Here is a 26,872-nt window from a genome sequence, read left to right on the forward strand (position 1 = left end):
GTCATGTTTTGATTCCTGGTCAGGGCACATGCCCGGATTGTGGGCTTGATCCCCTGTAGGGGTGTACAGGCAGCCAGTCGATGATTCTCTTTCATCATTGACTAGAGGTTTGGTGCATGAAATTCGGGCACAGGTAGGATCCCTAGGCCTGGCTGGTGATCAGGGCCGATTGGGGCCTTTTGGCTGCTGGCTGGGGCCTCCTTTTGTTCCGCGCTGCCCCCTGGTGGTCAGCGCATGTCATAGTGAGCGATCGAACTTCCAGTCTCCTGGTTGAACTCCCGAGGGGACACTTTGCATATTAGCCTTTTATATATATAGACTAGAGGCCTGGTGCACAAAATTCGTGCATGGGGGTGGGTGGTGTCCCTCAGCCCAGCCTGCAACATCTCCAATCTGGGACCCCTTGAGGGATGTCCGACCGCCCGTTTAGGACATCCCTCTCACAATCCAGGACTGCTGGCTCCCAACCGCTCGCCTGCCTTTGCCTGATTGCCCCTAACCGCTTCTGCCTTCCAGCCTAATCACCCCCTAACCACTCCCTTGCCAGCCTGATCGACGCCTAACTGCTCCCCGGCTGGCCCAATTGCCCCTAACTGCCCTCCCCTGCCATCCTGGTCACCCCTAACTGCCCTCCCCTGCAGGCCTGGTTACCCCTAACTGTCCTCCCCTGCCGGCCTGGTTGCCCCCAACTGCCCTCCCCTGAAGGCCTGCCCCCCCCCCACAACTGACTTCCCCTGCAGGCCTGGTCCCCACCAACTGCCCTCTCCTGCAGGCCTGGTTACCCCTAACTGTCCTCCCCTGCCGGCCTGGTCGCCCCCAACTGCCCTCCCCTAAAGGCCTGCCCCCCCTCCAACTGACCTCCCCTGCAGCCTGGTCCCCACCAACTGCCCTCCCCTGCTGACCTGGTCTCCCCCAACTGCCCTCCTCTGCTGGCCCGGTCACCCCTAACTGCCCTCCCTTCTGGCCTGATCACCCACAACTGTCCTCCCTTGCAGGCCTGGTCCCCCCCACTGCCCTCCCCTGCAGGCCTGGTCCTCCCCAACTGCCCTCCCCTACAGGCCTGGGTCCCCCCCCAACTGCCCTCTCCTGCAGGCCTAGTCCCCCCCAACTCCCCCCAACTGCAGGCCTGGTCCTCCCCCCCAAACTGCCATTCCCTGCAGGCCTGGTCCCCCCAACTGTCCTTTGCTGCAGGCCTAGTCCCCCCCAACTGCCCTCCCCTGCAGGCCTGGTCCCCCCCAACTTCCCCTGCAGGCCTGGTCCCCCAACTGCCCTCCCTTGCTGGCCTGGTCTCCTCCAACTGCCCTCCTCTGCTGGCCTGGTCACCCCTAACTGCCCACAACTGCCCTCCCCTGCGGGCCATCTTGTGTCCACATGGGGGCAGCCATCTTTGACCACATGGGGGCGGCCATATTGTGTCTTGGAGTGATGGTCAATTTGCATATTGCTCTTTTATTAGATAAGATGTTTCTATATCTCCCTCTCCCTTCCTCTCTCTGAAATCAATAAAAACATATTAAAAATTACTGTAATAAAAGTTATTTGAATGTGGTCTCTCTTGCTCTCAAAATCATTGTATTATACTCACCCTCCTTATGATGATGTGAGATGATACAATGCCTACATGATGAGATGAAGTTAGGTGAATGGCATAAGCATTGTGATATACTGTTAGGCTACTATTGATCTTATGGCAGAAAAAGGATCATTTACTTTGGGTGATCCTGGATAATCGAGCCATGGCGAGCTACTAAGTTACTGATTGTTGAGTAGCTTATATAGAGGGATACACTGGACAAAGGGATGACTCATGACCCCGGGGCAGACAGAGCGAGATAGTGTAAACTTTCATCACACTACTCAGAATGGCACACAATTTAAAACTTACGAACTTATTTACTTCTGGAATTTTCCATTTAATAGTTTTGGACAGTGGTTAACTGTGATAATTAAAAATACAGAAAGTGAAACTGTAGATAAGTGGGGTAGTAATGTACATCTTTCTAGATTAGCAGCCCTAGTGGAAAAAAGCATTTCTTTTTTAATAGTTGCAGCCATGTTTCAAGTATAGTGAACCGCCACCATCATCACTAGAGTGAATGGAATAAACTGACTGAGCCTGCATCATAATTAATAACCACCCCTCTACCTTAACTAGGGGATGAGTTTGACCCATTTAAACTGTGTCAGATGACAAGGTAGTTCTTCAAAGAAAAACATAGCACTTTCACCAGAAGAAGGTATACTAGGTGTACCGGTTAATGAGGTGGATTTTGTAATCAAAGAAAACATGATGATTTCAAGAAAAACATCAAAAGTTCTTTATTCAAAATAATGTCCATCGCTAGCTACACATTTCCCCCATCTTTAAGGTAATTTGTAGATACCGTCCCAATAGAACTTTTCTTGTTTTGAGGCAAACCATTCAGAGACCCAATTTTCCACTTCTTATGTTTTGAATTGCTGCTCAGAAAGTGTGTGTGCCATCGATCGGAACAAGTGGTAGTCTGAAGGAGCAAGGTCTGGTGAATACAGCGGGTGGGTTAATACTTCCCAGGCAGGATCTTTTAACGTGTCTTTAACTGGTTTTGAAGTGTGTGATGGTGTGTTATCATGAAGCAAAACTACTTTGCTGCATCTTCTGGCCCATTCTGATAGTTTCATGATCAAAGTGTGGTTCAAATTGATTATTTGTTGTCGGTAGCGATCAGTATTAATGGTTTCACCTGGTTTTAGAAGCTCATGATACACTACACCTTCCCGATCCCACCAAACGCATAGCATTGTCTTCTTTCCGAAGCGATTTGACCTTGCAGTTGATGTTGACGGTTGACCTGAATCAACCCATAATTTTTTGCGTTTGGGAGTCTCATAGTAAATCCACTTTTCATCACCAGTTCTGCCATTGTAGCACAAAAATCCTATCTAATAAAAGAGTAATATGCAAATTGACCATCACTCCAACACACAGGATGGCTGCCCCCATGTGGTCAAAGATGCCTGCCCCCATGTGGACACAAGATGGTCACCACAAGATGGCCAGCAGGGAAGGGCAGTTGGGAGGGACCAGGCCTGCAAGGGAGGGCAGTTGGGGGCGATCAAGCCTGCAGGGGAGGGCAGTTAGGGGTGACCAGGCCAGCAGAGGAGGGAAGTTGGGGGCGACCGGCCTACAGGGAAGGGCAGTTGGGGGGAACCCAGGCCTGCAGGGGAGAGCAGTTGAGGGGGACCAGGCCTGCAGGGAAGGGCAGTTAGGGGTGACCAGGCTGGAAGGGGAGGGCAGTTAGGGGCAAACAGGCTGGCAGGGGAGCAGTTAGGCATCAATCAGGCTGGTAGGGGAGTGGTTAGGGGGTGATCAGGCTGGCAGGCAGATGAGCAGTTGGGAGCCAGCAGTCCTGGATTTTGAGAGGGAAGTCCGACGGCCCATTTAGGCCCGATCCTGCTGGGATCGGGCCTAAATGGGCCGTCAGACATCCCTCGAGAGGTCCCAGATTGGAGAGGGTGCAGGCTGGGCTGAGGGACACTGCCTCCCCCCACCCCGTGCACGAATTTTGTGCACCGGGCCTCTAGTCCATAAATAATGGACAACTGTGTGTGTGAGAGTGTGTGTGTGTATAAAGAAGTAATATGCAAATTAGCTGGGACACCGTAACAGTCACGACTGGCTCAGGAGGCGGCTGTGTGCGCAGATAGGCGGGAGGGGACTGCGTGTGCGGTGAGACAAGCCACAAATGGCACAGGCCTGGAGCGGACACACACACAGGGGCCTGCCCCAGCTCCCGCGGCACTGCTGGAGCAGGCCCCAAGCGGACACACGGCCGTGCGCCCGCAATCCTGCCTCTGCGTGTGAGCTGCAGAGGAAATACCTTTTCTGACTGCTCATTGCCTAAGCCCCCTGTATGCCACTCACAGTGTTCTTGGTAACTTGGGTAATAAGAATCCAAGAAGGTGATCTAGGGTTTTTCCATCTCACTCCTGGTGGAAAAAATGAAGGTCCGCTGCTGGAGGGGATAAGAAATATCATATCCTGCGCTAGCTGGTTTGGCTCAGTGGATAGAGCTTTGGCCTGAGGATCACAGGGTCCGGGTTTGATTCTGATCAAGGGCATGTACCCAGGTTGCAGGGTCCTCCCTGGCTGGGTCCCAGGTCAGGGCTCATGCAGGAGGCAATCAGTTGAAGTGTCCTTCTCACATTGATGTTTCTCTCTGTCTTTCCCTCTCTCTTCCAAGCTCTCTAAAAATCAATGGAAAAATATCCTCAGGTGAGGATAAAAAAAAAGAAAGAAATGTCATATCCTATGAAAGGCACATCTTGAAAATAAGAAAGTTTTCAGTTTTTCATGGTGAAGGGACTGGAGTCCATGTTGATGAAAACACCTTGGCAGCTGCAGCAGCTGGCAGTGGCAGCAGCAGTGGGGTGATGGGGGTGGCACCTTCCCCTGATCAGCCCAGTCATCTCCCGCAGAGGGAGGCCAGACTGTGGCAGCCGTCAGTAGGATATCCCCTGAGGGCTCCCGGACTGTGAGAGGGGGCAGGCTTGGCTGAGGGACCCCCTCCAGTGCACGAATTTTGTGCACCAGTCCTCTAGTCTTATATAATAAAAGGCTAATATGCAAATCGACTGAACAGCAGAATGACTGATCGCTATGATGCACACTGACCAGCAGGGTGGGGGATGCTCAATGCAGGAGGTGCCCCCTGGTGGTCAATGTGTTCCCACGGGAAGTGCCACTCAGCCAGAAGCCGGGTTCATGGCTGGCTTGCACAGCAGGGCACCTCTGTGGCAGCCCTATGGATGTGCTTCTGGACTGCAAGAGGGTGCGGGCCGGGCTCAGGCACCCTCCTGAGCGCACGAATTTCATGCACCGGTCCCCTCTAGTTTAAAGAACTAGGTTAAATTATCCAGGTAAAAGAGCACTGGGTTGAGACCAGAAACCGAGAGAATATTTTTATTTTTAAAGTGAGGAAAAGGAGTTGTAAGAGTGAATCAGAAAGAGTGAGCCTATTAGAATATTGCAAGAAAAATAATTGTCATGTGATTGCAGTTTCAAGAATAAGATGGCCACTTCAGTGTGGTGTGTTAGGGTGAGAATTGAGAAGAGGCTTTTGGATTAGGCAACTTTATGGTAATTGGTGACATTTTCAAAGAACATTGGCAGTAACTTGCTATGTGGGAAGAGTGGTAAGGGAGTGGAGAGTGGAAATGCAGACCATTGATTCCTAAATGCTATACTCTGGACCAGCAACAACAGAATTGCCTAGATTCCCCAACCTCAGAAACATTATTGGGCCTAGAAATGTATATTTTAAAAATGTTTCCCAGATGATTCTGATAAACGCTCATGGCTTGCTGTCAAGATGTATTTGTGATGATATTTTGAGGCAACCCTTCCCGCCCCGCCCCCTCCCCCCCCACCCCTCAGGACACAAAGCAGTGACTGATAAAGTAATAAGAAGAGAATATCAAATGGACATACTAGTAAGTGGGGCTCAAAAAAAAGAAAAACATTTTTATGTTTCAGAAAGGGAATAGAACACAAAGCAGTGAGTGAGGCTATTGCTGGGAGCCTAGAGGTTTGGCTTCTTTGTTGTAAATGGGGAAGAGATATTACAGTTGGTCTCATTGTTGGAAAACATGGGCCAGGATAGGTAGGGTTCCTCTGTTGAAAGAGATATTTCTGAGTTTAGTTCTAGGACTGCCATATTGTATACCTTTAGAGATCAGACTACAGTTTTGCAGTGCATCTCCTGGTTGTGCAAGGTACAGCTTGCTTGACTGGAAGGAGTAGCTTTGCTTTTGACTGGTGCCAGAGGCCACAGTTTATATGAAACCATAGATTCAGAAGAATGCAAACATAGCTTTACAACTAGGAACCTGCCAGCTCATAGCATGTCCATACTGTTACTTCAGGACAACTCTCCTGATTTGAATAGACTGTAAGAAAAATATTTATGAGGTAAATGGGGAAATTGAACACTGGGGAAGTAAAAAATAGTAATATTAAAAACTGTTAATTTTTAGCCTGGCTGGTGTTGTTCAATTTGTTGAGTGTCGTCCCATGTACCAAGGGGTCACAGATTCGATTCCCAGTCAGGGCACATGCCTGGGTTGCAGGCTTGATCCCTAGAAGGGGGTGTGCAGGAGGTAGCCAATTGATGTTTCTCTCTTTCCCTCTCCCTTTCTCTCTCTCTAAAAACAATTAAAAATATTTTTAAAAATTTAGAAAATTGTTAATTTTAAAGGTGCAATTAGTGGTATTGCAGTTATGTTTTTAAAAAGTAGTAAATAGTGGGTTCTCAGTAAATGTATGTATGAAAGACCAAAAGAAATCTTGTATCAAAAAATGTGACTATAAAGCTGAATTCTCAAACAAATTAAGCCATCTAATGCTGAGAAAGATACAAAATAAAATCAATCATCAGAAGAGCAGTTTACAGTGGATGACATTAAAGTTTTAGTTTGGAAAATATAAAATTACTAGAAGCCTGGTGTACGAAATTCGTGCACCGCAGAGGGTTGTCCCTCAGCCCAGCCTGTACCCTCTCCAATCTGGGACATCACTCTAACAATCCAGGACTGCTGGCTCCCAACTGCCTGAGAAAAGATCAGGTGGATATGAAAATGACAGAAACCTTAGAAGTGAAAAATAGTATAATTAAAAAAAAATAACATGGTGTTCATGAATGGAAAGTCAATAGGATGCCAGTTTTTTCCAATATTAATCTGTAAAATCAATACAGTATCAAACTGCCAAAAGGTTATTTTATGTTAGTTGATATGTGGCTCTTAAAATTCTTATGGCAGAGTAAATAGTGAAAGTAACTTTAAAGAAGAACAAATAGAGGTGATATGCTTTCCAGATATCAAGACTTAGAGAGCTATAGTAATTAAGATAGGCCCAGGGATGGACAACTGGGGGGAGGGAAAGAAAAACATGGAAGTGAAAGAGGCACATCGATTGGTTGCCTCCGCCCGTGTCCCAACCAGGTATGTGCCCTGACTGGGAATTGAACCTGTGGCCCTTTGGTGTGTGAGCTGACCCTCTAACCGATGACCAACACCGGCCAGGGCAAGGGCATGATCTTTTTGTTGCCCCTTCTCCTCAAGAGTATATAAGTTCTTAAATATGTCTATTCTTTAGCAGGTTTTTCTTATCTAATTATTAATTAAATTAAAATAGTTTACTTTCCAATCTCATCTTACTGTTTTCTATTTCACAAAATTTTTGCTCCATCAATGGCATTTTTTTTTCTTGTTTTTGCTTTATTCATAAGAGCTTTTCAGTGCAGGGTGATTAGATTTGTGTAATTATTTTGTCCATCATAGTATTCAGAGAGACTCTTCAGATATAAAGAAAGGGCCTAATTCTAATCGTGGGTACCTTACAAACATTTGAGATAGTAAAAGACAAAGTAATTTTTATTTTGTACTCCTTGGATTTTGATTATTAATATAATAAAACATTGAAACAATTTTTGGCAAGTTGCTGCTTTAGAAAGAGTCTTTATTTAGACAATAAAATGTAATATGTGGTCTCAATGAGATCATTTTCAAGACTGTTCCTCCTGAGCACCTTTCTAGTTCTAGATGGGATGCTGCCCAATTCATGAATCAATTGATTTCAGAGAGAAAGGGAGAGGGAGAAAGAGTTAGAAACATCAATGATGAGCGAGAATCATTGATGAGCTGCTTACTGCGTGCTCCTCATTGGGGATTGAGCTTGTAACCTGGGCATGTGCTCTGACTGGGAATTGAACCGTGACCTTCTGGTTCATAGATCGATGACACTCAACCACTGTGCCACACGGGCTGGGCAAGCCAATTAGATTTAAAAAAAAAAAAAAGACTTTCCATACTAAGAGTTAGGATATTATGTTCTAAAAATGTAATCAACATGATTGTTAAGCCTTTCTTTCTTAAGCATCAGAAAGCAATGATTGTGTAATATGACTTCTAACTGTTTCACATCTTTTATGTTACAGTTCTTTTGCCACGAAAATGGTTTTCACAATCTTGAACATGTACTATTCATGCTGATGGGACAGGATTCAATATGAATATAAATGATGGAGGAAGACGACGCTTTGAGGATAATGAACATACGTTACATATATATCCTGGGACAATTTCAGAAGGGACAATCTACTGTCCAATTCCTGCCAGAAAAAACTCCACAGCTGCTGAGGTGATCGACTCTCTTATAAACAGGCTTCATCTTGACAAAACAAAATGTTATGTTCTAGCAGAGGTAAAGGAATTTGGTGGAGAAGAATGGATACTCAATCCAACAGACTGTCCAGTTCAACGAATGATGTTGTGGCCTCGAATGGCTCTGGAAAATCGCCTAAGTGGAGAGGACTACCGCTTTCTTTTGAGAGAAAAAAACCTTGATGGCTCAATCCATTATGGTAGTCTTCAGTCATGGCTACGGGTAACAGAAGAACGTCGCAGGATGATGGAACGGGGTTTTCTTCCACAGCCTCAACAGAAAGACTTTGATGATTTATGTAGCTTACCTGATTTGAATGAGAAAACTCTCTTAGAAAACCTACGCAATCGCTTTAAGCATGAAAAAATTTATACCTATGTTGGCAGTATCCTAATAGTTATTAACCCATTCAAGTTTCTTCCTATTTATAACCCCAAATATGTAAAAATGTATGATAACCACCAGTTGGGAAAACTTGAGCCCCACATTTATGCTGTGGCTGATGTAGCTTATCATACCATGCTTCAGCGCAAAAAGAATCAGTGCATTGTGATTTCGGGAGAGAGTGGTTCTGGGAAGACTCAAAGCACAAACTTTCTTATTCACCACCTTACTGCTCTCAGTCAGAAAGGATTTGCCAGTGGAGTGGAACAAATTATTCTTGGAGCCGGACCAGTTCTTGAGGTGTGTAGAAGTGCTTTTCTTATTCCTAAACATGTCTTTAAAAAATTAAAAATAAAAATCTGGTAGATGTGAGAAAATGAAATGAAACTAAATAGAAGTATGGATGTCATAACTTACCAAGGAAAACTGGAAGCTAGGACAGCAAAAAAAGCACGTTGGGAGATAGTGGCAATATTTTTTCTAAGGGTGTCTTTGGGTCATAATGATGCAAAATAAACATATAATTGGAGCATATATATCCCCCTGTAAAGGGAAATAGCAGTGGCAAAACTTCTGTTAGTAATAGGGTTATGGAAATAGGTGGTTGGGGAAAATATTCTTGTCAATATATTTGTATCTTGGCAACCTTAGCATCTGTGCCTAGCATTGAAATTCTAAGGGTTCACTTTTGAAAATGCAGAAAATATGGGGTAATTTTTTTAGTTCTGTAATGTTTTGAGAGTATTACTATCAAGGGTGGAAAGGAAAGAAAATACACTCATTTTGTTTTAGAGCTGAAAGGAAAAGGTGATATTGCTTATTAAAGAGATTTTGCGAGGTATAATTGAGATACAGTGAACTGCACATATTTAAAGTGTACAGTTTGATAAATTTTGACACATGTATATACCTATTAAACCACCACCATAGTTAAGATACAGAACATACCTATTATCCTTAAAGTTTTGTCATATCTCTTTGTAATACCTCTCTCACACCCTTTCTAGTCTAATAATCTGCAGACAACCACTTATGTGGTTTGTGTTACTGTAGATTAGTTTGTATTTTCTATAGTTTCATATAAATGTAATTTTACTATATAATTAACTATATGTACTCCTTTATGTTTGACTTCTCTTACTCAATATGATTATTTTAGGATTCATCCATGTTATGTGTGCCTATAATTTATTACTTTTGATAAGGTAGTATTTTATTGTATGGGTATACCACACTTTATTTATTTATTTATTTATTTTTTTTAATTTTTAATTTTTAAATTACTTTATTGATTAAGGTATCACATATTTGTCATCAACCCCCTCCCCCCGTTCCCTTCCCAAACCCCCCCACACGCGAACCCCCCTCCCCCTGTTGTCCGTGATCACTGGTTAGGCTCATATGCAAGCACACAAGTCCTTTGGTTGATCTATCTCCCTTGTCCCCACCCTCCCCTACCTTCCCTCTGAGGTCTGACAGTCTGATCAATGCTGTTCTTGTTCTTCAGTCTATGTTGTTCATCTTTTCCCCTAGATGAGTGAGCTCATGTGATACTAGGAATACACTTATAGGAACCGAAAATGAGACAAGCAATAATAGTTATGCTGAGAAGCAAATGAATCAGTCTATAGTGAGTTTCTTTTATTTATTTATTTTTAAATAAATTTATCTTTATTGTTGAAAGTATTACGTATTTCCCCCTTTATTCCCCATTGACCCCCTCTTGCCTGCCCCCACCCCCTGCCGGAGGCCTTCACCACCCTACTATCTGTGTCCACGGTTTATGCATTTATGTTACAAGATCTCTGGTTGATTACCTCCCCCACTTTCCCTCCAAGATTCCACACTCTTTTCCATTCTTCCATGTCTCTGGATCCACTCCATTCATCAGTTTATTTTGTTACTTAGATTCCACATATAAGTGCAATCATGTGATACTTGTCTTTCTCTGATTGACTTATTTCACTTAGCATGATACTCTCCAGGTCCCTCCATGCTGTCTCAAAGGGTAAGAGATTCTTCTTTTTTACTGCTGCCTAGTATTCCATGGTATAAATGTACCACAGCTTTTTTATCCACTCATCTACTGATGGGCACCTGGGCTGTTTCCAGATCTTAGTTATTGTAAATTGCAGCATTATACTGTTTTGATTACTATAGCTTTATAATATCATTTAAAATCAGGAGGAGTGTGATAGTTGCAATATTTTTTTCTAAGATATGTGATGCCTTCAGCTTTATTTTCCTTTTTCAAGATTGCTTTGGCTATTTGTGTCTTTTGTAACTCTATACAAATGTTAGGATTTTCCCCCCCATTTCTGTGAAATATGCAATTGGAATTTTGATAGGAATTGCAATGAATCTGTAGATTGCTTTGGGTAGTATGGACATTTAACAATATTAATTCTTCCAATCCATGAGCATGGAATAGCTTTCCCTTTATTAATATTTTAGAGTTTTCATTGTATAGAACTTTCACCTCCTTGGTGAAATATCTCCAAGATTTAATCATCTCTTTTTAAAATATATTTTTATTGATTTGAAAGAGAAAGGGAGAGGGATAGAGAGGTAGCAACATCAACAATGAGAGAGAATAATCAATTGTTCCTGCCTCCTGCATTGCTCATACCAGGGATCGAGCTTGTAACCCCAGCATGTGCACTGACTGGAAATTGAACTGTGATCTGGTTCATAGGTCGACGCTCAACCATTGAGCCACACTGCTGGGCTAATCCTTTCTTTTTTTTAAAAAAATAAATCTTTATTGTTCAGATTATTACAATTGTTTCTCCTTTTTTCCCCCCATATCTCCCCACCACCCGGTTCCCACCCCCCCTCTACCCTTACCTCCCCCCCGTTGTCCTTATCCATAGGTGTATGATATTTGTCCAGTCTCTTCCCGTACCCCCCACACAGACACCCCTTTCCCCCTGAGAATTATCAATCCACTCCCATTCTATGCCTCTGATTCTATTATGTTCACCAGTTTATTCTGTTCCTCAGATTTTTAATTCACTTGATTTTTAGGATCACTTGTTGATAGATATGTATTTGTTGTTCATAATTTTTATCTTTACTTTTTCTTCTTTTTAAAGAATACCTTTCAGCATTTCATATAGTACTGGTTTGGTGGTGATGAACTCCTTTAGCTTTTTCTTATCTGTGAAGCTCTTTATCTGCCCTTCAATTCTGAATGATAACTTTGCTGGGTAGAGTAGTCTTGGTTGTAGGTTCTTGCTATTCATCACTTTGAATATTTCTTGCCATTCCCGTCTGGCCTGCATAGTTTCTGTTGAGAAATCAGCTGACAATTGTATGGGTGCTCCCTTGTAGGTAACTAACTGTTTTTCTCTTGCTGCTTTTAAGATTCTCTCTTTGTCTTTTGCCCTTGGCTTTTTAATTATGATGTGTCTTGGTGTGGTCCTCTTAGGATTCCTCTTGTTTGGGGTTCTGTGCGCTTCCTGAACTTGTAAGTCTATTTCTTTCACCAGGTGGGGGAAGTTTTCAGTCATTATTTCTTCAAATAGGTTTTCAATATCTTGCTCTCTCTCTTCTTCTGGCACCCCAAAAATTCGGATGTTGGTACGCTTAAAGCCATCCCAGAGGCTCCTTACGCTATCCTCACACTTTTGGATTCTTCTTTCTTTTCGCCTCTCTGGTTGGGTGTTTTTTGCTTCCTCATATTCCAGATCTTTGGTTTGACTCTTTGGGTACGGTGGACTACAGTTGAATGTCTGTATATTCTTTATTTCAGACAGTGTATGCATAATTTCTGACTGGTCCTTTTCCATTTTTTTGGTATTCTCATTAAGGTCCTTGAAGGTCTCTTCAAGTTTCTCAGCGGTTTTTAGAAGATTCTTGAGTAACCTTATAAATGTGATTTTGAACACTGTGTCGTCCAGTAGTTTGCTTTCCTCCATCTCTCCTACTCGTGACATACTTGGGTGTCTCCGCATTTTGGCTGCCTCCCTGTGTTGATGGAGTGGCTTTGTGTGGTCAGTGACCTATAGGGGCCGGTAGCTCCGCTTCCCCAATCAGTCTAGGTGGTCACTCTTGATACACCCCTTTGTGGGCTGAGTGGAAAATCTTGGTGTAGTTAAAAGCCTTGATTGCTGTTGGTAGACTGGGAGGAATTGACCTCCAGGCCAATTGGCTGTGAGGACCGGCTGTGTCTATAATGGAAGAATTGCTGTGCTGGAGGCACAGTAGGGCTTTGGTGCTCACTGAGTCTGCCTCTTGAATGTGTCCCTTATGAGAGTGGTTGAAATCTGGTGTCGTCCACACCGACCACTAGATACCCTAGTGTCTGGATCTCCAATGGGGTGCAGGTCTGAGGCCTCCCAGCAGGAGCTACAGCAAGAGCTACAGATTTCTCCTCTTTGCTTGGGCGGTTTTGGAGCAGTCTGACTGGAGCTGCAGTTAATTTGGTTGAGCTGCCACAGAACAGGCCATTTATATGTAAAGGCCGCTGTGTGGAGCGTGGGCGGGTTTGTAGAATGTGCGGGGAGGGGTCTCAGGGCAGGGCGGGGTCTCAGGGCGTCACTAGGCTGGGGCGTGGCCAAAGGCCATGGCTGCCTTCAGCCGTCTCTGCCTTTCTGCGTTTCCAAGTCCCTGTGTCCACGCTCCAGTGCAGCAAACCCTGATTGCTGGGTGCACCTCTGCAGAAAAGTCACTCTCACTCTCCGACCGATGGCCGAGAGTCCAGCTTCTCCCCGTAGGCGTCTGGGTCCCCTGCGTGTCCCCAGAAACTGGAGTTCAGAGTGATCGGGAGTTTGTCTCCCTTTGGTTTGAAGAAAAGCCGCGCGCCCAGTCGCCCGCCGCCAGCCCGCTTCACACGCCTCCGTACCTCAGCTCTCCAGCATTTGCGCTCCCTTCTCTTCTTAGTTGTAAATCTACCACTCAGCCAGCTTTCCCGTGGTTCTGGGTGGTGGATGTTTTGTTTTTTAGTTGTATTTTTGAAATTGTTGTGCGAGGCGGCAGTTTAGTTGTTTAACTTTGCCGCCATCTTCTAATCCTTTCTTAATAGTACCTTTTGAAGAGCAAAATATAAATTTTTAAAAAATTTTTTTTATTGAGGTATTATATGTGTACATATCTTACCATTACCCCCCCCACTCCACACCCATACATGCCCTCACCCCCCAGAGTTTTGCATCCATTGTTTATGCTTATATGCATGCATACAAGTCCTTCGTTTGATTTCTTATCTCCCCCACCTCTCCCTAACTTTCCCCCTGTAATTTGAAAGTCTGTTTGTTGCTTTACTGTCTCTGTATCTATCTTTTTGTTCATCAGTTTATAATGTTCTTTATTATCCATAAATGAGTGAGATCATGTGGTATTTTTCTTTCATTGACTGGCTTATTTCATTAAGCATAATGTTCTCCAATTCCATCCAGGTTGCTGCAAATGATGAGAATTCCTTCTTTTTTATGGCAGCATAGTATTCCATTGTGTAGATGTACCACAGTTTTCTGATCCAGTCATCTGCTGACGGGCACCTAGGCTGTTTCCAAATCTTAGCTATTGTAAATTGTGCTGCTATGAACATAGGGGTGCATATATCCTTTCTGATTGGTGTTTCTAGTTTCTTCGGATATATTCCCAGGAGTGGGATTACTGGGTCAAATGGGAGTTCCATTTTCAGTTTTTTGAGGAAACTCCATACTGTTCTCCACAGTGGCTGCACCAGTCTGCATTCCCACCAGCAGTGCACGAGGGTTCCTTTTTCTCCGCATCCTCGCCAACACTTGTCGTTTGTTGATTTGTTGATGATAGCCATTCTGACAGGTGTGAGATGGTACCTCATTGTTGTTTTGATTTGCATCTCTCGGATAATAAGTGACTTTGAGCATGTTTTCATGTGTCTCTTGGCCTTCCTTCTGTCTTCTTTTGAAAATATTCTGTTTAGGTCCGTTGCCCATTTTTTTATTGGATCATTTATCTTCCTTTTATTAAGTTGCATAAGCTGCCTGTAGATGTTGGAGATTAAACCTTTATCAGTGCTAGCATTTGCAAATATGTTCTCCCATGCAGTGGGCTTTCTTGTTGTTTTGTTGATGGTTTCTTTTGCTGTAAAAAAGCTTTTTATTTTGATGTAGTCCCATTTGTTAATTTTCTCTTTAGCTTCCATTGCCCTAGGGGCAGTGTCAGTGAAGAAGTTCTTTTGGCATATGTCTGAGATTTTGTAGCCTGTGGATTCCTCTAGTATTTTTATGGTTTCCCGTCTTATGTTTAAGTCCTTGATCCATTTTGAGTTTATTTTTGTGTATGGTGTAAGTTGGTGATCTAGTTTCATTTTTTTACATGTGTGTGTCCAATTTTCCCAACACCATTTATTGAAGAGACTGTCTTGACTCCATTGTATGTTCATGCCTCCTTTGTCAAATATTAATTGAGCATAGTGGTTTGGCTGGCAGGGGGGAGGGTCCATAGGAGGTTGGCCGGCCGACTGGGGGGGGGGAGGGGCTATGGGAGGTTCCAATTGGGGCTGCTGGCCAGGGGAGGGGCCGTAGAGGTTGGATGGCAGGGGGCGAGGGACCACGGGAGGTTGGCCAGCAGGGGTGAGGGACTGTGAGAGGTTGGCCTGCCGGGGGAGGGACCGCAGGAGGTTGGTCAGCCCCAGGAGGTTGGCCATGGGAGTGTGCTGACCACCAGGGGGTTGCTCCTGCATTGAGCTTCTGCCCCCTGGTGGTCAGCGTGCGTCATAGCAACCGGTTGACTGGTTGAGTGGTCACTTAGGCTTTTATATATACACTAGAGGCCCGGTGCATGAAAATCCCTCAGCCCAGCCTGCACCCTCTCCAATCTGGGACCCCTTGAGGGATGTCCCTCTCAGAATCCAGGACTACTGGCTCCCAACTGCTCACCTGCCTGCCTTCCTGATTGCCCCTAACCGCTTCTGCCTGTCAGCATGATCACCACCTAACCACTCCCGTGCCAGCCTGATTGATGCCTAACTGCTCCCCTGCCAGCCTGATTGCCCCTAACTGCCTTCCCCTGCAGGCTTGATTGCCCCCAACTTCCCTCCCTTGCAGGCCTGGTCCCCCCCAACTGCTCTCCCCTCCTGGCTTGATCGCCTACAACTGCCCTCCCTTGTAGGCCTGGTACCTCCCAACTGCCCTCTCCTGTTGGCCATCTTGTGGCAGCCATCTTGTGTCTACATGGGGGCAGCTATCTTTGACCACATGGGGGCAGCCATCTAGTGTTGGAGTGATGGTCAATTTGCATATTATTCTTTTATTAGATAGGATAGAGGCCTGGTGCATGGGTGGGGCCGGCTGGTTTGACTTGAAGGATGTCCCGGATCAGGGTGGGGGTTCCCATGGGGCTTGGGGTGGCCTGGGCGAGGAGCCTGTGGTGGTTTGCAGGCTGGCCATGCCCTCCTGGTGACCCAAGCAGATGCCCTGGTATCTGGGATTCATTTATTTTCTGTAATTGAAACTTTGGGCAGGCCAGGGTGGGTGGAAAGCTTGGCTTCTTCCATCGCCGGGGGCAACCCAAGCCTCCTGCTCTCTCCAGCTCTGTGGCCACTGCTATATTTGTTGGGTTAATTTGCATCCTTGCTCCTGATTGGCTGGTGGGCGTGGATTATGGGTGTAGCAGAGGTACGGTCAATTTGAATGTTTCTCTTTATTAGATAGGACTAGTAGATGTTGATATGTTGGATGTTCCATAGGTCTCTGAAGCTATGTTCATTTTTATTTTTCCCCTGTTCCTTAGATTGGATCATCTCAATTGATCAGTCTTCAAGTTTGCTAATTCTTCAACTTGCTCATGTCTTTACTTGAGCCCCTGTAAGGAATTTTTTATTTTAGTTAATGTATACCAGAATTTTTATAGTTTTTATAATTCCAACTTCTTTACTAATATTTTTTATTATTAAGGCATCTTTGTCATTCTGTCAGTTGTTTGAAAATACGTAAAATAGCTGATAAAAGTCTTTGTCAATAAAGTTCAATATCTTGGTTTTGTCAAGGACAGTTTCTATCTATTGCTCTTCTTATTTTTCTGTGTCCATTCATTATTATTTCTTTGCATGTCTTACATTTCTTTTTTTAAAAAAATAAATCTTTATTGTTCAGATTATTACAGTTGTTCCTCTTTCCCCCCCATAGTCCCCCTCCACCCAGTTCCCACCCAACCCCCTGCCCTTACCCCCCCTCCCCCACTGTCCTCATCCATAGGTGTACGATTTTTGTCCATTCTCTTCTGGTACCCCTCACACCCACTTTCCCCAGAGAATTGTCGTGCACTCCCTTTCTATGCTCCTGATTCCATTATATTCACCAGGTTATTCTGTTCATCAGATTTTTCATTCACTTGATTTTTAGATTCACTTGTTGATAGATATGTATTTGTTGTCACTTTGTTGTTCATAATTTTTATATTTGCCTTTTTCTTCTTCCTCTTCTTAAAGAATACCTTTCAGCATTTCATATAATACTGGTTTGGCGGTGATGAACTCCTTTAGCTTTTTTTTAAAATCTGACCTTCAATTCTAAATGATAGCTTTTCTGGGTAGAGTAATCTTGGTTGTAGGTTCTTGCTATTCATCACTTTGAGTATTTCTTGCCACTCCCGTCTGGACTGCATAGTTTCCGTTGAGAAATCAGCTGAGAATCGTATGGGTACTCCCTTGTAGGTAACTAACTGTTTTTCTCTTGCTGCTTGTAAGATTCTCTCTTTGTCTTTTGCCCTTGGCATTTTAATTATGATGTGTCTTGGTGTGGTCCTCTTTGGATTCCTCTTGTTTGGGGTTCTCTGCACTTCCTGGACTTGTAAGTCTATTTCTTTCACCAGCTAGGGGACGTTTTCTGTCATTATTTCTTCAAGTAGGTTTTCAATATCTTGCTCTCTCTCTTCTTCTGGCACCCCCATAATTTGGATGTTGGTACGCTTGAAGTTATCCCAGAGGCTCCTTACACTATCTTCATATATTTTGATTCTTTTTTCTTTTCCAGTTGTGTGTTTTTTGCTTATTTGTATTTCAAATCTTTGACTTGATACTTGTGACCCTCTAGTCTGCTGTTGGATCTCAGTGTATTTATTTTTGATTACACCAGGGACAATTTCTGTTTCAGCCCCTGGGTGGCAGTGTTTCTGGATTGACTTCCGGGCCTCTCTAGCTTTTTTTTTCCCTATGGCACTCACTACCGGTTTGTGGAAGTGTGCGCCTCAGAGCTGCCTCTCCCACTGCGGGGACGAGAAACCTCACCTTATCCCAGGCGAAATCTGACCTTTCCTTGGTGCAGTGAAGAGTTCCTTTGAATCTGCGTGTTTGCGCCGATTGGGGACCGGTGTTCTGGTGCTCACAGCTGTTCAGTATTTGCCGTTGTTGTGGAAAGTCAGGCTTCCGATAAAATCCTCTTTCCCTTGCAAGATGGAGAGGTTCCCCCCTCTGAGCCCGCAGCTCCGGGAGGGGACCCAGCAGCTGTGGGTGCTGCACGGTCAGGGGAGCCCTGCCTAGCACTCCCCCACCTTCTCCTGGAGTTTTTTAGCTGTCCCTTAGCTTGCCAACAGACACTCCCGTGCGAACCTCAGCTGTTCTTTCTTTCTGTTCCAGGACCAGGCTCGGAACACGTCTCTCTTCTGCTGCCATTTTCTCCGTCCTCCTGTTACAGTAGTTGGGCCTTCTTTTTGAGGCTCTGTGGCTCTCTGACTCAGCTGTAGTTTGTTTGGTTTTAGATTGCAAAAGGCTAGGCCATTCATATGCAAATCCGATGTGCACAGCTTGGGTGGGGTTGTAAATGGGTGGGGCAGGGTCTCATGGAATCACCAGGGCGGAGCAAACAGCATTGACTGACCATCAGGGGTCTCTGTGTCCCGTGGCACCATTCAGGAATAATGTATCGCTACAAGCACCTCTGAGGGAAAGACGCCCTCGCATTCCTGCTGGATGCCAGACAGTCCAGTTTCTCTCTGTTATGAGTCTGGGTCCCCAGAGTCTTACCCAGAACTGGAATTCAGAGCAGTCGGGGTCTTGTGTCTCTCTCCCGATCGAAAAAGACAACAGCGTACCCAGTTGCCAGCCGCTTTCCATGCATGCCTCCGTACGTCCGCATTTCACTTCCACACCTCCGCACCTCTTCCCAGTCTCAGTGCGCTGTTCTCTTTCCTTCTAGTTGTATAATTTCCACTCAGCCATCCTTCCCGTGGTTCTGGATGATATCCGTTTTGTCTTTTAGTTGTAGTTTTGATGTGGTTGTGTAAGGCAGCAAGTTCAGGTGTTTACCTATGCCGCCATGTTGGTTCCTCCTCTTACATTTCTTAACTGAAATCTGGGCATTGTGATTAATGCAGTGTGGCAGTTCTGGAAATAAGATTTTTCCTTCTTCCTGGGTTTGTGGTGGTGGTTTTGTTATTGCTGTTTGGTTCTTTGTAATAATTCTACAAAGTTTGTACAGTAAACACTCAATTTTGCAGACCCTGGTTTAACGGACTTCGGGTTTAATGGACAAAATTTCCAGTCAGTTTGTCATTTGTGAAAATTAACACCCGGTTAATTTTTAAATGCTTTAAACAAAGATTTGCTTATAATTAAATTAACAGGTTTTTTGTTGTTGTTGCTAATTCACTATTTAAAAAAAAATTTTATTGTTGAAAGTTTTACATATGTCCCCTTTCCCCCCCATTGTCTTTCCCAGCCTGCCCTAATCCCCTCCCTCTGTTTTTCCTCTGTATCTGTTTTTGTTCATCAGTTTATGTTGTTCATTATGTTCCACAAATAAGTGAGATCATGTGATATTTATCTTTCACTGACTGGCTTATTTCGCTTAGCATAATGCTCTCCAAGTCCATCCATGCGGTTGCAAGTGGGAAGAGTTCTTTCTTTTTTACAGCAGCGTAGTATTCCATTGTGTAGATATACCACAGCTTTTTAATCCACTCATCTGCTGATGGACACTTAGGCTCTTAGCTATTGTAAATAGTGCTGATATAATCATAGGGGTGCATATGTTCTTAGCTATTGTAAATAGTGCTGATATAATCATAGGGGTGCATATGTTCTTTCTGATTGGTATTTCTGACTTTTAGGGATATGTTCCTAGAAGTAGAATTACTGGGTCAAATGGGAGTTCCATTTTAATTTTTTGAGGAAACTCCATACTGTTCTCCCCAGAGGCTGCACTAGTCTGCATTCCCACCAGCCATGTAGGAGATTTCCCTTCTCTCCACATCCTCGCCAGCAATTGTCGTTTGTTGATTTCTGATGATAGCCATTCTCACTAGTGTTAGGTGGTACCTCATTGTTGTTTTGATTTGCATCTCTCGGATGATTAGTGATTTTGAGTATTTTTCATATGCTTTTTGGTCTTCTGTATGTCCTCTTTGGAGAAGTGTCTATATAGGTCCTTTGCCTATTTTGTGATTGGATTGTTTATCTTCCTTTGTTACGTTGGATGAATTCTCTATAAATTTTGGAGATTAAACCCTTATCTGAAAAAGCATTGGCAAATATGTTCTCCCATGCAGTGGGCTCTCTTTTTGTTTTGTTGATGGTTTCTTTTCCTGAGCAGAAACTTTTTATTTTGATGTAGTCCCATTTGTTTATTTTCTCCTTAGTTTCCATTGTCCTAGGAGACATATCCGTAAATATATTGCTTTGAGCTACATTCAAGATATTTTGCTGTCTATGGATTCTTCTAAGATTTTTATGGTTTCCTGTATTACGTTTAAATCCTGTATCCATTTTTAGTTTAATTTTGTGTATGGTGTAAGTTGGTGGTCTAATTTCATTTTTTTTGCAAGTATCTGTCAAATTTTCCCAGCGACATTTATTGAAGAGACTGTCTTGACTCCATTGTATGCTCTTGCCTCCTTTGTCATATATTAATTGAGCATAATGTTTTGGGTTGATTTCTGTGTTCTCTGTACTGTTCCATTGTTCTATATGTTTGTTCTTGCGCCAGTACCATGTTGTTTTGAGAACAGTGGCCTTGTAATATAACTTTATGTCTGAATTTGTGATCCCTCAAACTTTGTTCTTTTTTTCTTAGGATTGCTGTGGCTATTCGGGGTCTTTTTTTATTCCATATAAATTTTGGAGAGTTTGTTCTAGGTCTGTGAAATATGCCGTTAGTATTTTAATGGAGATTGTGTTGAATGTATAGATTGCTTTGGGTAGTATGAACATTTTAATGACATTGATTCTACCAGTCCATGAACATGGTATATTCTTTCACTTGTTTATATCTTCCTCTATCTTTTTTTTTTTTTTAATGTCCTGTAGTTTTTCAAATACTGGTCTTTTACCTCCTCAGTTAAGTTTATTCCTAGTTATCTTAATTTTTTTATTGCAGTGGTAAGTGGGATTGTTTTTTTAAATTTCTCTTTATGTGAGTTCACTATTGGTGTATAAAAAAGCCATAGATTTCTGGGTGTTAATTTTGTATCCTGCCGAATTCATTTGTTAAGTCTAGTAGTTTTTTGGAGTCTTTAGGGTTTTCTATGTACAATATCATGTCATCTGCGAATAGAGTTTTAATTCTTGTTTTCCAGTTTGGATGCCTTTTATTTTTTCTCTTGTCTGATTGCTACAGCTAGCACTTACAGTATTATGTCGAACAGGAGTGGTGAGAGTGGGCATCCCTGTCTTGTTCCTGTTCTGAGGGGAAATGGTTTTAGGTTTGTCATATAAGGCTTTTATTATGTTGAGGTATGATCCCTTTATTCCCACTTTGTTGAGGGTTTTTATCAAGAAGGAGTGTTGGATTTTGTCAAATGCTTTTTCTGCAACAATTGATAGGACTATGTGATTTTTATCTCTCAGTTTGTTTATGTGATGTATCATGTTGATTGATTTGCGGATATTGTACCAGCCTTACATCCATGGAATAAATCCCACTTGGTCATGGTGTATGACCTTTCTAATGTAATGTTGGATCCGATTTGGTAGAATTTTGTTGAGTATTTTAGCATCTATGTTCATCAGGGATATTGGCCTGTAATTCTCTTTCTTTGTAGTGTCTTTATCTGGTTTTGGGATTAAGGTAATGATGGCTTCATTGAAAGAGCTTGGAAGTGTGCCTTCTTGAATTTTTTGGAGTAGTCTGAGGAGGATAGGTTTTAGTTCTTTGAAGGTTTGGTAAAACTCCCCTGTGAAACCATCTGGCTCAGGACTTTTGTTTGCTGGAAGTTTTTTGATTACTGCTTCAATTTCATCGGTAGTTATTGGCCTATTAAGATTTTTTTAATCTTCCTGATTGAGTTTTGGAACATTTTATTTTTCTAGGAAGATGTCCATTTCATCTACGTTGTCCAGTTTGTTGCAATAGAGTTGTTCATAGTATTTAAAAAAAATAATTCTTTGTATTTCTGTTGGGTCAGTATTACTTCACCTCTTTCATTTCTGATTTTGTTTATTTGGGTCCTCTCTCTTTGCTTCTTGATGAGTCTGGCTAGAGGTTCACCAATCTTGATTCTTACATATGTTTATTCTTTCAAAGAATAAGCTCTTGGTTCTATAAATGTTTTGTATTGGTTGATTTACAATTTATTTTCACTCTGATCTTTATTATTTCCTTCCTTCTGCTTACTCTGGGCTTTTCTTGTTGCTCTCTTTCTAGTTTTTTAAGTGGTGGTGTTAGATAATTTATTACCACTTTTTCTTTTCTTTTGAGGTAGACCTGTAGTGCTGTGAAGTTCCCTCTCAGGACTGCTTTCACAGTGTCCCATAGATTTTGGATTGTTGTATTTTCATTTTCATTTGTTTCCAGGATGTTTTTTATTTCTTCTTTGATCTCTTTGGTAACCCAGTAATTGTTGAATAGCATGCTATTTAGCCTCCAAGTGTTTGATTTTTTAAAATTGTTTTTATTATAATTGATTTCTAATTTTATGCCATTGTGATCTGACAAAATGCTTGATATGATTATCAGTCTTCTTGAATTTTAAGAAACTTTGCCTGTGTTCTAATATGTGGTCTGTCTTGAAAATGTCCCCTGTGCATTTGAGAAGAATGTATATTTCATAGCTTTCGGGTGAAATGTTCTGAAAATGTCAATTAGTTCCACCTCATCTAGTAAGTTGTTTACGATTGCTGTTTCTTTGTCGAATTTTTTGTGTAGAAGATTTATCCAGTGATGTCAATGGGGTATTAAGTTCCCCTAGTATGATTGTATTGCTGTTGATCTCATCCTTGATAGCTTCCAGAAGTTTTTCTTATGTATTTGGGTGCTCCTGTTTTGGGTGCATATGTGTTTACCAGAGCTATATCCTCTGGTTGTATTGATCCCGTTAGTATTAGGAAGTAATAACCCTCCTTATGTCTTGTTATGGCCTTTACTTCGAGGTCTATTTTGTCAGATGTAAGTATTGCTACCCCAGCTTTATTTTCATTTCTGTTGGCCTGAAAAAAAATTTTCCATCCCTTCACTTTCAGTCTGTGTGAGTCTTGTGTTCTGAGGTGAGTCTCTTGTAGATAGCAAATATATGGGTCATGCTTCTTATCCATTCAGCCACTTAGGTCTTTTGATTCGAGTATTTAATCCATTTACGTTGAAGGTTATTTATTTTTTATTTAAAAATATCTTTTTATTGATTTCAGAGAGGAAGGGAGAGGGAGAGAGAGAGAAAATCATTGATGAGAGAGAACCATGGATCAGCCGCCTCCTGCATCCCCCGAGTGGGGATCAAACCTGCGACCCAGGCATGTGCCCTTGACTGGAATCGAACTCAGGACTTTTCAGTCTGCAGGCCGATGCTCTGTCCACTGAGCCAAACTGGCCAAGGCAACGTTTACGGTTATTATTGACAGATACTTGTTTCTTGCCATTTTTATTCTTTATGTCTGTGTTTCTTCTTCCCTTTCTATTCTTTTTACAATAGTCCCTTTAGCATTTCTTGCATTGCTGTCTTGGTAGTGATAAACTCCCTTAGCTTTTTTTTTGTCTGCGAAACTCCTGATCTCCCCTTCAATTTTGAATGATAGCATTGCTGGATAGAGTTCTTGAATTCAGTCCCTTGCTTTGCATCACTTTGTAGACTTCATTCCATTCCCTTCTGGCCTAATGTGTTTCTGTTGAGAAGTCATTTGATAGTCTAATGGGAGATATCTTGTAAGTAACTTTCTGTCTCTCTTTTGCAGCCCTTAATATTTTCTCTTTGTCGTTTATGTTTGCCATTGTAAATACGACATGTCTTGGTGTTGGTTTTTTTGGGTTCATCTTGTTTGGGACTCTCTGTGCTTGTGTGACTTTTTTCTTCCCCAATTCAGGGAACTTTTCAATATATATATATTTTATTAATTTTTTACAGAGAGGAAGAGAGAGGGATAGAGAGTTAGAAACATCAATGAGAGAGAAACATCGATCAGCTGCTTCCTGCACACCTCCTACTGGGGATGTGCCCGCAACCAAGGTACATGCCCTTGACTGGAATCGAACCTGGGACCCTTCAGTCCGCAGGCCTAGGCTCTATCCACTGAGCCAAACCGGTTAGGGCCAGGGAAGTTTTCTCTTATTATTTCTTCAAATAGATTTTCTAATCCTTGCTCCTCCTCTTGTCTTTCTGTCTCCTCTATTATGCCAATGTTGCTTCATTTCATGTTGTCCCAAAGCTTCCTTAAACTCTCCTCCTGCTTTTAATTTTTTTTTCTCCATTTGCTGTTTAGTTTGTGTGTTTTCTACCGTGTCTTCTAACTCGCTGTTTTGGTCCTTTGCTTCTTCTAGTCTATTCCATTGTGTTCTTTATTGCAGCTATATCATTCTTCATCTCTTCTAGATTCTTACATATGTTATTGACTTTCTTATCCAGATATTTGAGCATCTTCATAACCATTACTCTCAGTGGTCGGCAAACTCATTAGTCAATAGAGCCAAATATCAACAGTACAACGATTGAAATTTCTTTTGAGAGCCGAAAACCGACTTCTGCGCATGGGCCATGAAGTTTCAATCGCACTGTATGTGCGTGCCTGCACGTGGTATTTTGTGGAAGAGCCACATTCAAGGGGCCAAAGAGCCGCATGTGGCTCGCGAGCTGCAGTTTGCCGACCACTGATTACTCTGAATTCTTTCCCTGATATATAGCTTGCCTCCATTTCATTTAGTTCATTTTCTGGTGAGTCCCATTTTCTTTCCTTTGGGGATTGTTACTTTGTCTCCCCACTTTTGCTGTCTCTTTTGGGTGCTTGCGCTCTGAGAGGTTAACCAGTTAACTGCCATGTGTCCAAAACAGAAACCATCCCCACAAGCCATTATGCTTTGAATTTAATTAAAAAATCAATTTACAATGAATATTATAAAATAAATATATTACAATTTGGGTGTTCTTGAATATTTTTAGCTGAAAATTCTCATGAAAAATGTTTTTAATGTTGGTCAGGGCTGCCACTTAGGGAAAACATTTTTTTTTTTATTGACGTGCATGGCTTGTGGGGAAGGTCTGCTGCTTGAGCCTACAGATGCTTATGGCATACAATGGTTTAAAGCCCATAGTGATCCAATGGTCTGTGACTTGTTAGCTTGGAGGCTGAGTCTGCCTTAAGTTTCACAGCTTTATTTTCTCTGCTCTGAGTTGTACCCCCTTTTCCCATGGGTCATTCATCCGCTTTAGATATTTGGGGTCGGCGGGGGTGTCTTCACAGTACTTCTGGTATGTGTCTTCCTGTGAGGCCCCAGAGCCCTCTGGCATGCAATTTGCTGTGTTACCCTGGCACCCAAGGCAGATGTTGCCCTAGGTCCCTCTGGCATCACACTTGCAGCGCTGTCCTGTGACCTGTGGCTGGGTGCACTGGCAGCACTTTCTTGGGGCCCAGGGTGGGTCACACGCCAGGAGGCTCTGGGTCACAGTGGGAGCACTGTCCTGGGGCCGAGGTTGGGGTGCTTTCGGGCACTGCAGAAGGAGAGCCTGCTGGGCAGCAGGTTTGTACTGGGACTGGTGATGGGGTGCTGTGCCAGATTTCTGCTCTTCCTGGGGCAGGGATGGAGCAGGGGTGTGGGGTACTTCTGGCTTGCACTCACAATGCGGGGTCCTGGGAAGCTGGGTCCAGGTGCTGGGTGAGGAAGTGCGGCTTGGGAGGTCTTTCTGGCATGCACCAATGCAGACATCTGGGAGCCTGCAGTGAGGAACAGCACTACTCACTGTCGGGGTACAGTGGTGGTTCCATGCAGGTTATGGCTGGCAAAGGGCTCCCTGCACAGGTCCGGTGTTGGTGACTGAGGTCAGTCAAGGTATTGGTGTGGCTGCGCTCCTGATCTCCACTTCTCCCCTATACAAGATGGCGTGCGCTCTACCTCACTGTTACTTTTATAAATAGGAGAAGCTATATACAGATAGCCCGCTGAGTGAAGTTTTCCAGGGAATGCCATATAGGTCAAATTGTGACAGTTATCTGTGGGACAGGCCATATGTTGTAAAAACAAAACAAAAACACTATAGTAATTTTGCCATCCTAAGTAAATATTAAATATCTACAACTATAATTTACATATTTAAATTCAAGAGTCACTGCTTATCAACAGTGTTTGATGAATGATTAGCACTTGATCACACTGCATCTCGCCTAGTATTGTTTCTGTTGGTGGGTGGTATTACTTTTTGTAGCAGTTTTATTGCATGCTGGCCAATATTCCCACATGCACTAAGCCACTCCAGCCACTTGTGGTGACTGGTGAATGCACACATTTTCTAAACATATTCAGTATGAATTTAAAATTACTATAATACATATAGAAAACTTTTCTGTGAGGTTAAACTTTTCATAGATAATTTTAATTACAGAAACATGTCTATATAAGTAAAAACAGGTAAAGTAATTAACTTGTCAGTTTTTTGACATACACATTTGGGAAACCTACTTTATTAAATAACATATTTTTGGCTTTAATGGACACACTATCTCCTGAATTAGTCCATTATACCAAGGTTTAACCTTTTTTTGTGTTGAGACCATCAAATTCTCTACTCAACTATTGGTTAGATAATGACTGCACAGGGATTTCTGCAGCGATAGGTTCCCAATTTCTTCTACAAGGTTTTATGTGCTTGTTGGGATAACCCTCAACACTCAACCAGGCAGGTGTCAACTCTTCCTTAACTGTACATAGATCCTGAATGTCAAATAGAAGTCTCAGTCCTTTGTATGCACACATTTCTGGGCATGTGCATAGTCCCAAACATGCACAACATCTTGTATATTTCCAGGAAAATTTCAAATCTTTTCAAAGTCCCTTTTGTACATGTTACTCATCAGCTTTTTCTTTGAAGTCATTACCTTGTTTTTGGCCCATCTTGGTGCCATTTTAGGCAGTTGAATTCTTTAAACAACTACCTCTGATTGTT

At 42.9% G+C, this 26,872-nt stretch overlaps 1 protein-coding gene across 10 annotated transcripts in view; it reads left to right on the forward strand.

The window, feature by feature from the left end:
* The window catches only part of MYO9A (myosin IXA), a 345,415-nt gene that overhangs the window by 51,186 nt on the left and 267,357 nt on the right, over positions 1-26,872 (forward strand). For all 10 annotated transcript variants that reach the window (XM_079787689.1, XM_079787686.1, XM_079787691.1 and 7 more), the window contains one exon: positions 7,977-8,887. In XM_079787689.1, coding sequence (XP_079643815.1) covers positions 8,048-8,887 — 840 coding nt within the window. In that variant the 5' untranslated portion in view covers positions 7,977-8,047. The remainder of the gene's footprint in view (positions 1-7,976; positions 8,888-26,872) is intronic.

Source organism: Cnephaeus nilssonii, assembly GCF_951640355.1.
Source record: "Cnephaeus nilssonii genome assembly, chromosome: 1".
Taxonomy (NCBI): Eukaryota; Metazoa; Chordata; class Mammalia; order Chiroptera; family Vespertilionidae; genus Cnephaeus; species Cnephaeus nilssonii.